Source organism: Choristoneura fumiferana, chromosome 8, assembly GCF_025370935.1.
Source record: "Choristoneura fumiferana chromosome 8, NRCan_CFum_1, whole genome shotgun sequence".
Classification (NCBI taxonomy): domain Eukaryota; kingdom Metazoa; phylum Arthropoda; class Insecta; order Lepidoptera; family Tortricidae; genus Choristoneura; species Choristoneura fumiferana.
In genome coordinates this window covers 16,760,944-16,774,144 of record NC_133479.1, presented here as the reverse complement: position 1 = coordinate 16,774,144, position 13,201 = coordinate 16,760,944, and the positions used below count along the sequence as shown (strand labels likewise).

General features: G+C 36.6%; 1 protein-coding gene across 1 annotated transcript in view; it reads left to right on the top strand.

The window, feature by feature from the left end:
• Positions 1-8,991, top strand: part of LOC141430660 (prolactin-releasing peptide receptor-like) — a 72,071-nt gene extending 63,080 nt beyond the window's left edge. Inside the window, exons 2-3 of the mRNA XM_074091470.1 lie at positions 1,003-2,526; positions 7,883-8,991. Coding sequence (XP_073947571.1) covers positions 1,223-2,518 — 1,296 coding nt within the window. The 5' untranslated portion in view covers positions 1,003-1,222 and the 3' untranslated portion in view covers positions 2,519-2,526; positions 7,883-8,991. The remainder of the gene's footprint in view (positions 1-1,002; positions 2,527-7,882) is intronic.
• Positions 8,992-13,201: the final 4,210 nt, after the last annotated feature.

Here is a 13,201-nt window from a genome sequence, read left to right as displayed (position 1 = left end):
ATGCATCAAAACGAATCGAGCGATAACTTTCGTAACGTTGGAAATTCATGCATTTTTAAACTTAGCTAGAAAAATCTTCGCTGTGAAAAGTTTTTTTTTTACTACAACTAAATAACACGTCGATCCCGAAATCTCAAACGTTTAGACACATGAAATCCGCAATATTACTTTTTTGACAATTCCCATGGGAATGGTCTTTCATTGTGATTGCATTCTCATGAGAATTTAGTAAAATCAGCTTAGTATAATTACAACCTTTTTACAATCCGGTAAAATATCATTTAATGAAAGTCTCACGGTAGTTTCATGTTAAACCTTTTTGTTTACACTTTAAATCATAAACACCCTGGCCACTTCTGAGACTGTGTGTATTTTGTATATTAGAATATTATTCTATTAGACTTTATATCTGCTAACTTTTTTTTATGTACTAGAGTTATCAATGTATTCAGGAAGGTAAATTTATTTATAAACAAACAAATAATATATACAATAATTAACTGAAATAAATAAAAAAAGAAATAAAACTAACTTGTTCTAATCCTAAAAATCTATATGTACATGTCTCTCTTTTACATTTCATTCTTGGCTACTTACCATGACCATTAAACATCAATTTTACCCCTGCAACTCTAGTTTCCTTCGAGTTTTTGTAATAACACAATTACGTAAAGGAGTGGGGTTGCATTCACGAATTTATTTTCAAATAAATACAATTAGTTTGGCACCATATTGAGTAATCCCTCTGTGGTAGGTAGGTACTATTATCACCTGCCACCCAAATTAATTAACCCTCTATTACAATCAATTAACCAACGACGCGAGCTCCCAGCCCAAACACATAATTGTAATCTACGACGATCAAATATTAATAAATTACCGGGTGTTAAGTGTATCTGATCAAATGTTTGACTGTCGCAATACCTCTCTAAGCCTACGTAGATTAAAAATGTAAATTACGCGATAAAATTCATGTCACATAATACTTCTGTTTTGTTACAGATTATGAATGCCGAAACACGAGCATCATTCAAATAAACGCAGAATCATGAGATGCTTCAAGTCAACAAATTCAACACATGCTCGCAGAAGTTGATTAAAGAATACTTACATTATGAAACTATCTTTAACAGTCCGAATAACAATTCTTTGCAAATCAAACAGAAATGATAGCAACAAACCTAAAAGGTTCATGATGCCAAGTTAGAAAGACTGCAAAATTATGCCGACCGAATGGACTACTGTAGATCCGTATAACAATGAAAGTTTTACGGGCAGCCTCCTTGAAGCTAACGTGTCGCGACCTCCTGACCCTATCGAAGACAAAGCCATCCAGGCCGTATTCTGCACCGCATACACTCTCATATTCGTCGTAGGAATCTTTGGCAACGCCCTAGTATGCTACGCCGTCATCAGAAACCGAGCCATGCAAACTGTCACTAATCTATTCATCACGAACCTCGCATTATCAGATATATTGCTATGCGTATTTGCCGTACCATTTACTCCTCTCTACACCTTCCTAGGCAGGTGGGTGTTCGGAGGACTGTTATGCCACATCATGCCTTATGCACAGGGGTGTAGCGTCTATATCTCTACGCTCACGCTCACCTCTATAGCGGTAGATAGATTCTTCGTGATTATCTATCCGTTTAAGCCACGAATGAAGATTAGCACATGCATAGGTTTGATAATATTTATCTGGGTATTCTCTTTAATAGTTACGTTCCCTTATGGCTTTTACATGGCGTTAGAAGATGTTTACTGCGTCGAGAAATGGCCCTCGGATCAAATACGCAAAGCCTTTGGGGCCGTCACTACCATCATGCAATTTGTGTTACCATTTATAGTAATGGCGTTTTGTTATACTTGCGTTAGTGTCAAATTGAATGATAGGTTAAAATCTCGGCCAGGGAGTAAGAATAGTAAAAAGGAAGACGCTGAAAGAGAAAGAAAACGAAGAACTAATAGAATGTTAATAGCAATGGTGGCTATTTTTGGCTTGTCATGGCTACCTCTGAACCTAATAAATATAAGCTGTGACTTTTACTCGCTGACTGAGGACTGGAGATATTACATGGTTCTGTTCTTCTTTGCGCATTTCATAGCTATGTCTTCCACTTGTTACAACCCCTTCCTTTATGCATGGTTGAATGATAACTTCCGTAAGGAGTTTAAGCAGATCCTTCCGTGCTTAGGAGTGCTAGTCAATAAGAAACCTAAGAGAAAATGCAACGCGTCAGAGAGAACTGACATGTTCCGCTCAGAAAAGACGTGCAATGGAAACGAAAACACGATACAAGAGTCATTACTGACCTCCACTGTTATAAAGCCATCAGTTAGACATAAGATGGAGTTCAACGATAATTTGAAAGTTTATGAAGACGAAGAGAACATTAGTCCGGATGAGAAACCCGAAGGCAACCCGAGTCCAAGCGAAGACTGCGTCAACATGTATATGTTTGTAGATAAGTCTGTAATCTCCTCGGATAAGGAACCGATTGTCTCGGCGTTGTAACTATACTGGTAAGTGTAAACAAAAATATTGCATTTTTAAACAATAAATATATTCGTATATAAGATTTCCTCCATTATGAAGCAGATTATTATTTGAAACTAAGTATAGCGACCCACCCCAACTTCGTACGAGTACAAATTAGAAATAACCTAACCATAAAAATTTCATTTTTAATACAAGCTTTTTTTGACGACTGTACTTTTTGTTGACTGTACTTGCATTGTCTCCCAAACTCCATTTGCATACCGAATTTCAAGTCGAGGGCATTTCTATCTACCGTTGTACCCTGAGTTTATCTCTCCGATTTCAACAAAATTTGGTCTCAGAACCCGTTTCGTATTTAAAAAATTCTAAGCGTACCTACATACATACGAGAACATACAGACAGACGTCAGAAAGTGATTTATTTTATACTTTGTAAAGAAGTAGTAGGATAAGTATCTGTTTAAGTTAGGCATACCAGCAGTTTTTTAACTTTTTGTCTGGGTTACGAGTATCATGGCAGAAAACCATGTCACTTATGGTGATACAAATACTTCAAAGAAGGTACTTAATCATGTTTTCAACTCAAGCGCTATTTTTATTGTAAACAAAACACTTTACGATTTATTCAGACTATCTGTTGCAAAATCATCGCACAACGCTCATACCTAGCTCATAAAAAGAAATATTTACAATAATCCAACCATATCTAACACGCATTTCTAAGTACTTAAGGGCAACATTTTTTCACAATGGCGGGTCCGCGCTGACAAATCTCGCGGATAACAATGAAGTCTTACGAGCACAATAATTCTATTTACGAGGGAGATATTTCGGTTTTATTTATTGCTTTCCAGAGGTCTTGCGTACTTATCATGTGAGGGTAAGAATAAGCGGAGATTGTTTCCAAACAACGGGTTTTATAGATCCTTACGCAAAATAGCAAGTTAGAGTTTTTGCCAATTGTGTCGGATAGGCGATAACAATGCCATAGGGCTTTGTACAAAGTAGGAAACTTATGATAGAGCAGTAATGGCAAAGGAATGGCACGCATACGAGTATTGGACGCTAAAAAACAAGTCGAGCACGTCACTAACTATTTAATGTACTATGTACCTAATTCATTGATAGTTTTATTTTCCTTCACGCAATTTATAATTCTTTAATGTTTGATGGCTCGTCATTCATAGTGAGATTAGAAACTGCTGTCAAATAAGAACGTTTTATTACAAGCTGTCTGTCTGTCTCTCTGTCTGTCTGTAATCAAATCTTGCAAGTTTTCCAGTAATCGGGTTGACTTGAAGTTTAGCATACCTACCAATGTAAATTGCGTGACAATACAATAATCTGGTAGTGACATTTTGGTAGTCCGGCCAGGATCGACTTCGCAGGAGGGAACTCTTCAACGGTTAATGGTTCGAAATTTAAAGTAACTTTACGTTTCGTGTGGATGTTAGAGTACCACAGGGTTCAAAATCTCGGCTATCTATTGACAAACGCAGGCGAAGCGCCCTGAAAAAAAAAAGATATTTTGTAATCGAGTTTTTCCTTTGATCAATTATACTTGTTAATTAGATATTTAGCAGAACAGTTGCGTAAATTGACTTGACCTTGCTTGAAGTTAATTAACTGAAGTCTTAACATAATTATTAAAGGATCAAAAGATGACATCCAAACTACTATTTATGTGCAGTGTCTTGGTCGCTCTACTTTCGAGTACCTAATAATAGAGAGCTCTTATTTCCATTTAAAAGACATTTAAACTTAAGACCTTGGAGTTTTAATATCTAAATAGAGTCGTTATCGAATTTTAATCGCTTGTTTTGATAAATTGCTCCTCTCGTGAGGTAACTAATGATAGTACTACGAAAATTGATTTATAATAAAATTTTCAAGAAATTGGCAAATCAGAATACCGAATATTATATTTAGATATATTGTTAACACAAACATAAGCAGCAGCAAAATGATCTGTTTATAGTAAAATTGTTGGCTTACAACATTTGCATTTACTTACATAACGTTTACATATAACTATGTTTAAGAATACCTTTCCCAAGTAAATTTATGTAACTAAGCAAACTTTTCATTTATTTCAGACTACACGAATACATAATTACATAAAATTTAATTAAAACACACAGAATAAATTAAATCATTAAGGAAATTAAATCAAAGTTAAAAATTACAATTAAAATCAGAATCAAAATTAAAGCTAAATAAAACGAAACTAAATACAATTTACTAAATACAATTTTGATCCCACGAATTGACTTAAATTCTTTTCCTACGCTAATTTTCCACCAAATTGAATTACGACTCATAAATGGCTATTTATGAAATATAATTAAGTGGCTTTTGCCCGTAACTTTGTCAGACAACAATCCAGTTAATCGCTATTCCGCGGGAATCATACAATTTTCTAGGGTAAAAACCTATCCTATGTTCAGCCCAGGGTCTCAAACTTTTGCCATATCAAATTTCATCTAAATCGCTTCAGCGGTTTAAGCGTAAAGAGGCAATAGACAGATAGACAGACTGACAGACTAGTTTCGCAATTTAGCAACCTTGAACCTGGCATTCCAATATTTTCTATAGCTAATTATCCCATTCCATTTAAACACTACGCAGAGCAGTCCATCACGGTAGTGTTTAAAAATAAACGGTGTTTGCATTATTTCTACAGTGTGTTTCTTGACACGATGAACACTGTGTGTGTGATGTTTCTTGACGCAAGTACGTGCACATAAAAACCTACCTAGATAGATCGATGTAGAAAAAAAGCATTGATTCCGAATATGTATAAAACTCGACATGCCCAATTTGGCGGTTTAGTAATAAATAGTAATAAATACTCGTACTGTCATTAGTTTTAAAAAACGCCCTCACGAACGGTAGCGCACTGTATAATTGTAAAAGCACGCAGTCTGCGCGTTCCATTCCCGTCTTTTATAGTCGTATTCTATTGCAATAGATTCGGATTTGATTGCTTCAATATATATCCATTGACTATGAAGACGATTGCTCTAATGGATATATATACGACTGGCCAATTTCAAATTTATTTGCTGCGTGCGGCTTTGCTATTGAAAGATGTACCGTAAGGTCGGGTTACTTTGGCCCAGTAGAGTAACTTTGGCCATTAAGATTAATAAGGTTCAGGTTTTATTACTGCATTGAAATTATGGTTCATTGTCATACGGTTGGTTTTAGCTAACCACCCAAGTTTTTTTTAAGCTCTTGTATATTATTATGTTGTTTTCATATGGGCCAAAGTTAGCTCTCTATCGGATGTAACGGTAACGGATAACGGATAACTCACGTCTTAAACCGAGTTTAGCTCGACATATTTCGGGCTATTTCGTAGCCCTTCTTCTCAGGAGCACGCGACACTCCCCCCCCCCATGATTTCCCCGCAATCGAAGTGAAAACTAGCGCGTATAACTGATTCGTAAAACTCATTTTACCCTCGACTTAACTATCAAGCCTCGCCTGCAGCTCGGGTGTATTTGTGCACTATTGTGCAATCTACTATTTATTCCAATATTCCCATGGGAACGGAGTGCACCGTATGCACGTAAAATCTCGAAATCTCGCTCACTGAGTCTACAGAGATGAAATTTTATTCGGTTGTCGGTCATAGATCGAAAATGAAAAGCACGATATAATTTTACGGATTCCCTTGAGAGTTTCATTAATTCAAGGAATTTCAATCCAACTCCCAGCAATTCTAAATCTTCAAAACAAATTAAATTTACATGGTTTTTACTCCTATTTAATAATAAATACATTTACAACAAAGAGTATAAACAAACAAACATTTAAATAGATCATTTCAACATGCGAGCAAAGCCGGGAGTAAAAACTAGTTAAAAATATAAACCAATAATTAAGTAAATTAGGCGGTCAAAAACCTTTTTGATTATGAAACTGAACTAAATAGTAAATACTAATATACTCGTAGAAGTAACTCTTAATTAAATGAGTAAAGGACGAACGATGACGTTTCATTTGACTCCATTTCTAAAGCTTCAGACTCCATTCGTTAAAATCGAATTGATTGTACGAATGGAAGTAATGAAGACACAATGGGTGATGTCTGATGTAATATCGTAAAATGGGCCGACGGTTCGGAACACTGATTTAGATGATATTAATTAAGAAAGATCATCGCTCTCTTGCGTTCGTACGTATTCTGGGGATCAGAATAATTATGATGAAATATAACGTTACGCATTTTTTCTAATTGATGGTCAAAGAAGCATTCATTTAACTTTTTTGTAGGTACCTTAAACTATAAAAACTTATGCACAAAAAATAAAAAACAAATTATTACAAAAGCAAATAAAAATAAAAATAACTTATTCTAAGACTAAACACCTATATTTACAAATATCATACAGATCGCTACTGTTGGGCAGGATGCCCATAATGTGCTCATGTATGGTATGCTAAGGGCCAGTACAGATGGGCTGCACTCCAACTGCAACGTAACCGCAACTGCCGACTACTCATACATTTTTATCGCAGTCAGCGTGCAGTTTTGCCCACTTGCTCGTTTGCCTTCCAGTCGTATAAAAAAAAAAAAAAGTTTTGCCGACTGTAATGGAACTGCAATGACAAATGTATGGGCATTTGGCGGTTGCGGTTACGTTGCAGATGGAATGCAATCCGTCTGTACTGGCCGTGGCCCTTAGCATACCATACATGAGCATATTATGGCCCTTTGGTGACCTGTGAAACGGACAAGCTTAACAAATCAATTTGTTAAAAATTGCTTATTTGCCATATGTGTATGTATGTTCCATGTATAGGCTGCGAGATTGAAGTGAATGATTACACACACCGCTACAGGAAGAACTGATGGCATAAAAGGAGAATAAATGAAATGAATGAGTGAATGTCAAAATCCCACTGTCATTACATGATATGTTCTTGTGTGCTTGATCTTAATTCTGGTGGCACTACCTATATCTCCAAAATGTATACAAGGTGTCTGAAGTCCTTTCAAAATATTTCAGCAGGTAGATTGGCTCGTTTAGTTGAACAGCCCTGTAGATGTTTTGAGAAACTTTTTAATTGCGAACTTAAAAGTAATTACTTTGCACACACGCGACGTCCTATGCAACAAATGTGTGTTTATGCAACTCCTACACTTCCACACTGTAGGAGCACACACAAATCACACAAACCCAACTATCACCACCACCATACTACCTGACGTGTTCTGAACTCAATTAAAGTTCATCCATAAAGCAACCAAACCATGATATCAGATGTTAGACTAACGAATCAAAACGATCGTTTAAATTTGACACTGTACATTTCCAAGTACCACTTTGTTATAGGATAACTACTTATAGAAACTGTTTTTTGTTTCAGGTACTGCTGTTTCTTTCGAGATTAAATGTGTAGTGTTGAACTTAGGTTATTGTTTTGGACAAAATAATATAACAATGAACACTGAGAGAACTATGAAATCTGTTTATTTTCTTATGAATATATTTATTTAATGTAAATTCCAAGTGTTGTAAATTACAAAATATGTTTCATAACTAATGAACTATCAAGTTTCCTAGGACACACAGTGTGTACCGGCAAACAGGCTTTTTTTAAGGGAGGTTAAAGTAACGTATTTCTGTAACATAAGCATGACATTAATTTAATTAATAAACTAAAAGTCAGACCATTCACTTTTTAACAAAATTATAATTGCCAGCGATGTAAAGCAAAGTATAATAACAATTAATTGTCAAAGTATCTGTCGGCTGTCATTTACACTTACTCATTTTGCTTTGCTGTACATTGCTGGCAATTATAATTTTGTTAGAAAGTTAACAAAGTCTGAATTTTGGTTTATTCATTAAATTAATGTCGTGGTTAAATTACAGAAATACGTTACTTTGACCTCCCTTAAAAAAAACTTTTCTGCCGGTAACACACTGCAGACATAATGCATTTTTTTTACAAAACAACGGATACAAATGTAAGATTTTTTATCTATGATGTTTAATTACTAAAATGGTAAAATTAAAAAAAAAACTTGATGTAGCCAGGTGCAGGTAGTCCAGGTGAATGTAGTTTTGTTTACTTTCTCAAATATTTAAAATATGTAAATAGCTTTATTGGAATTAAACTGCGATGTTGCTTTGTATAGGTAAAAGTGTTTATTAATAGTAGATATGTACATAAAAGAATATTTAATTGTGTGTGTAAATAAACCGATTCTTGTGATAAAAAAGTGTTTACATCAAACAACTTCTTAAAAGGAGTTTTGAGCCCTTTGATAGAAATACTTTTTAAGCATTTTTGTAAATTAATTTAAGTTATTTGTGTTAGGATGTTTAGATTTAAAAAAAAACTGCCTAGATTAAGGATATTTTTTTAAATATAATGTGTATTACACAACGTTAGGCCTTGTACTAAGTGTCAATGAATGAAGAATAATGTGCAATTCGCTGTCAATATGTCAATAAACTATACCAAAAGGAGTGGCGTAATTATTTATAAACTACTCTAAATTATGTGTAATCCATTGTTCATTGAAACACTGCTCAAAATATGAATACCATTACAATCGATTAAAAGAAAATAAAAGTCCTAGACTAACTGACGACTCATCTACACCTTTTTTATCGACAAAATATGTGTTTATAGACCAATTTATACTCGACAGCATTGTGAATTACATTAATTGTTGAGAAAAGTCTAATTTTGTTTAAATGAAATAAATAAATATCATGGGATACTTGACACCAATTGACCTAGTCGCAAAGTAAGCTTAGCAAAGCTTGTGTCATGGGTACTAAGCAACGGATAAATCTAATTATATAGATATAGATACATACTTAAATACATATTAAACACCCAAGACCCGAGAAAAAATATTGAACCCGGGACCTCAAGCTTCGTAGTCAGGTTCTCTAACTACTAGGTCATCTGGTCGTCGAATGTGCTGGGACTAGTGCACAGTCTAATAAGCATCGAGGGAATGTTTTTAAGTTTTTGCGCATGAGCATAAAAATCAACCGTTCTAGCCACCGCAAACAAGACCGCGGCAGCCCCATCAGCATCCTAAAGCCGTTATTATATTGTACTCGAAGGATGCTGGCCCTATCGCTGTGTGTAGCTCACCCAGAGACTGCACGTGTAGAAGACTTGACTAGGCTTTAAATAGCCAGCCGACATAGCCAAGCGAATTAGCTCGTTGAAGTGGCAATGGGCAGGCCATATAGCACGGAGAACAGATGGCTGTTGAGGCCGAAAAGTTCTCGAATAGAGACCGCGGATCAGCAAGCGCAGCGTAGGACGTCTGCCAACGAGACGGATGACCTGGTTAAGGCCGCGGGTTGAAGGTGGCTGCAGGCCGCTGCCAACCGAAGCGACTGGAGGTCTATGGGGAAGGCCTATGTCCAACAGTGGACGTCCTACAGCCGAGATGATGATGATGATGATGATAACCTTGACTTGCTTACTACAACATGCAAACCGCCTATTTAAGTTACGAGTAAGGGCCGAGGGCGAGATCCATGGAAAACAAACGAATTTCCTCATAAATCAAAAGCACACATTTCGCAATTAGATAACTTTCTAACCCTTTATCATAAGCGATTATTAAACCCATTTAAATTTAAATGACCTGTCAGCATATTACTATATCATTTAATTTAGGGAAGGGTTTAATCTGATTTCTAGAAATCTGAATGTAAGAGTCATCATTATCATCAGCCGAAAGACGTCCGCTGCCGAACAAATGCCTCCGAGCCCTTAGAACGCCATTATGAATGACAACTCGCCACTTGCATCCACCGGTTGCCCGCAACTTTCACGATATCATCAGTCCGTCTAGTGGGAGGTCTGCGAACGCTTCGTGTTCGGTTTGTGGTCGTCACTCGATGATTTTTCTCCCATAATGGTTATCAGATAAAGTATGGTCTTCTCTCACTCTCTTCTCAATATATGTGTGTCCACTGCTGGGCATGCCTCTTCCATGGATTTCCATAGACCTAGATGCCAAGTAAAAAAATTTCAAGGTTGACTACATGAGACCATGATATTTTTAAATTGACGGGTATTTTGCCATAACTTTAATAATTTGGCAAGTACTTCTAAGCCCATGGGCTCCAGACGCGAAGTAACTCGTAAAAGAGATCTCTTCGTGCCTGGTAAAAACGACTGGCGGCCAGAAGTAAAGCAGCTATTTATGACAATGTTTGAGCCTGGCTATTCACCGCGGAAATGCTGTCTGTCTCCTGGGAACTATACCATCGACTGACATTTTGAAAGATAAGTACCTATTTTTTTTATTTTGAAGTTCATACTTAAGTTACTTAATTATATCACCTAAAGTATCCCACTTCCTACCAATATTATAAAGGCGAAAGTTTGTAAATCAGTTAGTTTTTTTGTGTGTTTGTTTGTTACCTATTCACGTCTAAACCGCTGAATCGATTTAAATCAAATTCAATACACAGATAGTTTGGGTTCCGGGAAAGGATAGAGGATATTTTTTATCCCGGAAAATTGCATAGTTCCCGCGAAATAGCGATAAACGATTTCGACGCGGACGGAGTCACAGGTACGGGTAACAGATAGTTATACCAATAAACTCTATTCACCAAAAATTATTGGACGAGCGTAATAAATAAAGTTACGTAGTGTAGGGCGTCCTGAGGCACGGTGGACGGATGACCTTAAGAGGATCGCTGGCGGCGGATGGATGCGAGGGGCTGAAAACAGAGTGTTGTGGCGCGCCATGGAAGAGGCCTATGTCCAGCAGTGGTCTGATGATGATGACGATGATGAATAAATAAAGTAAATACATCGCCGAAAAATTATCCCAGAACAAATCCAAGTTGCCAAAGCCAAGTAACCACAACGCAAAAGTGTCAAAACTTTTAATGCGCCGAGCTTTCTGGCGGTACTAGGGAAAGCTCTTACAGGCATTATTGAGAGGGAAATGTTTTGTTCGAACTAGTTCTGGAGAGCTGCATGCCTGAAGGAGACCGGCGTGGAGGTGAGACAAAAACACAGTTATCCTCATCTTCATCCTAGCCATTATGCTCTCAGAATGAGAGGGCTTGAGCCGTAGGTACTTCCTACGCAAACTCAGTGCGGATCAAGAACTTCACACAAAGTATTAAATCACTCCGCAATTTTCCTCATGATGTTTTTCATCACTGAAAAGCTGGTGGTAAATTTCAAAGTACTTTTGCACATGAATTTCGAGATAATAGTAATAACAATAATGCTTTTAACAGATCACGAAAATTCGATCATCGTCTACATACGTTTTCTCAGATTTATTTTAAAATGTTTTTTTTTCCCGCCGAAATACTAAATTTCATCGTCACTATCATTATGGCTATGTCGTGTGTCTCACTTTAATTACACTTGCTTCCACCTAAAACACTAGAAGTCATTTCTCCTTTGAGACACTAATTAATTTTATCTTTAGAGGTTTCAAAGAGTCTTAATTATCGCGGTTCAAAGCCGCCCAAAGAATGTGATATTGACGTACCGGAGACTGACAGACCCAAAACAGAATGATACTTTCACTATGGATAATTGCTTGAGATGGTATACAAATATTTTGCTCTAGGTCTTACAATACTTGGGTATTTCCATTTAGTGTGATACCTAGAAGCAAAAGAAAAAGTAGTAGGTACATTTTGTATAAGAAAAAAAATGCTTCTACTTTTTTATAGTCACTCGCTACTTCCAGGAAATTTAGGCAGCTCGCACACTGGACGGCCACGACCATGACTAAGTGCGCGACGTTCATAATTATGGTTTATTTAGTTAATCTGGCCATTGCGGAATAAGAATATTTTTTTTAAATCTTCAATTTCAAAAAAAATATACATTTTTTCTGCGTCACAAATGGTCATGTTTCTTAAAAAAAAAGCATAAACTATCAGCACATAAGTAGTCCTTTCTGCGCCGGCATAATTTGGTAGGTATCTACATAATCGTACAGTGCTATATACCCTATAACTTATTAGGATTAGACATCGACGCTTGAAAAAATTACAAATATATATAGGTACCTACCTAAGTTCCCAATCAGCACTGGGCCCGAGTGGGAACTACGGCCCAAGCCCTCTCATTCTGAGAGGAGGCCTGTACCCCAGCAGTGGGACGTCTGTAGGCCGGGATGATGATACCTAACTAGATACGAAAACCGCAAAAGGAAACTTAAATTGACAAGGTATACTACAGTGCACATTTCATTTAAAGGAAAAAAAAGGTCGTAAAAGGTCTTTGGGGGAGAAAGTCCCTCGTGGGTCTAAGTGGACTGACCACATCGCAGATTCCCAGGCAACCGATGGATGCAAATGGCGCGTTGTGGTTCATTGTGTTCAAGGGGGAGGTTTTCGTTCAGCTTTCGACGGCTTTTAACTGATGATGATTGTGTAGTGCGAGCTGCGCCACACTCACACTCTCCTTATATGTATGCTATACGGGATGTGGCCTGTAATATGAGCAAATAATTAAAACATAGATCATACCAACTCATCAAACTGAACAACATTAGTTCAGCGACTATTAAAAATAATTAGTTTTTTTTTTTTATTTTTATTATACTAAGTTTATTCGAAGAAACAATGTAAATCAAAATGCTTGATGTTCGTAGCGTGACAAGCGACGTCAGTTGTATTCAGGATGGCGTACATTGATAGCAGCATTTAATTTGTATGA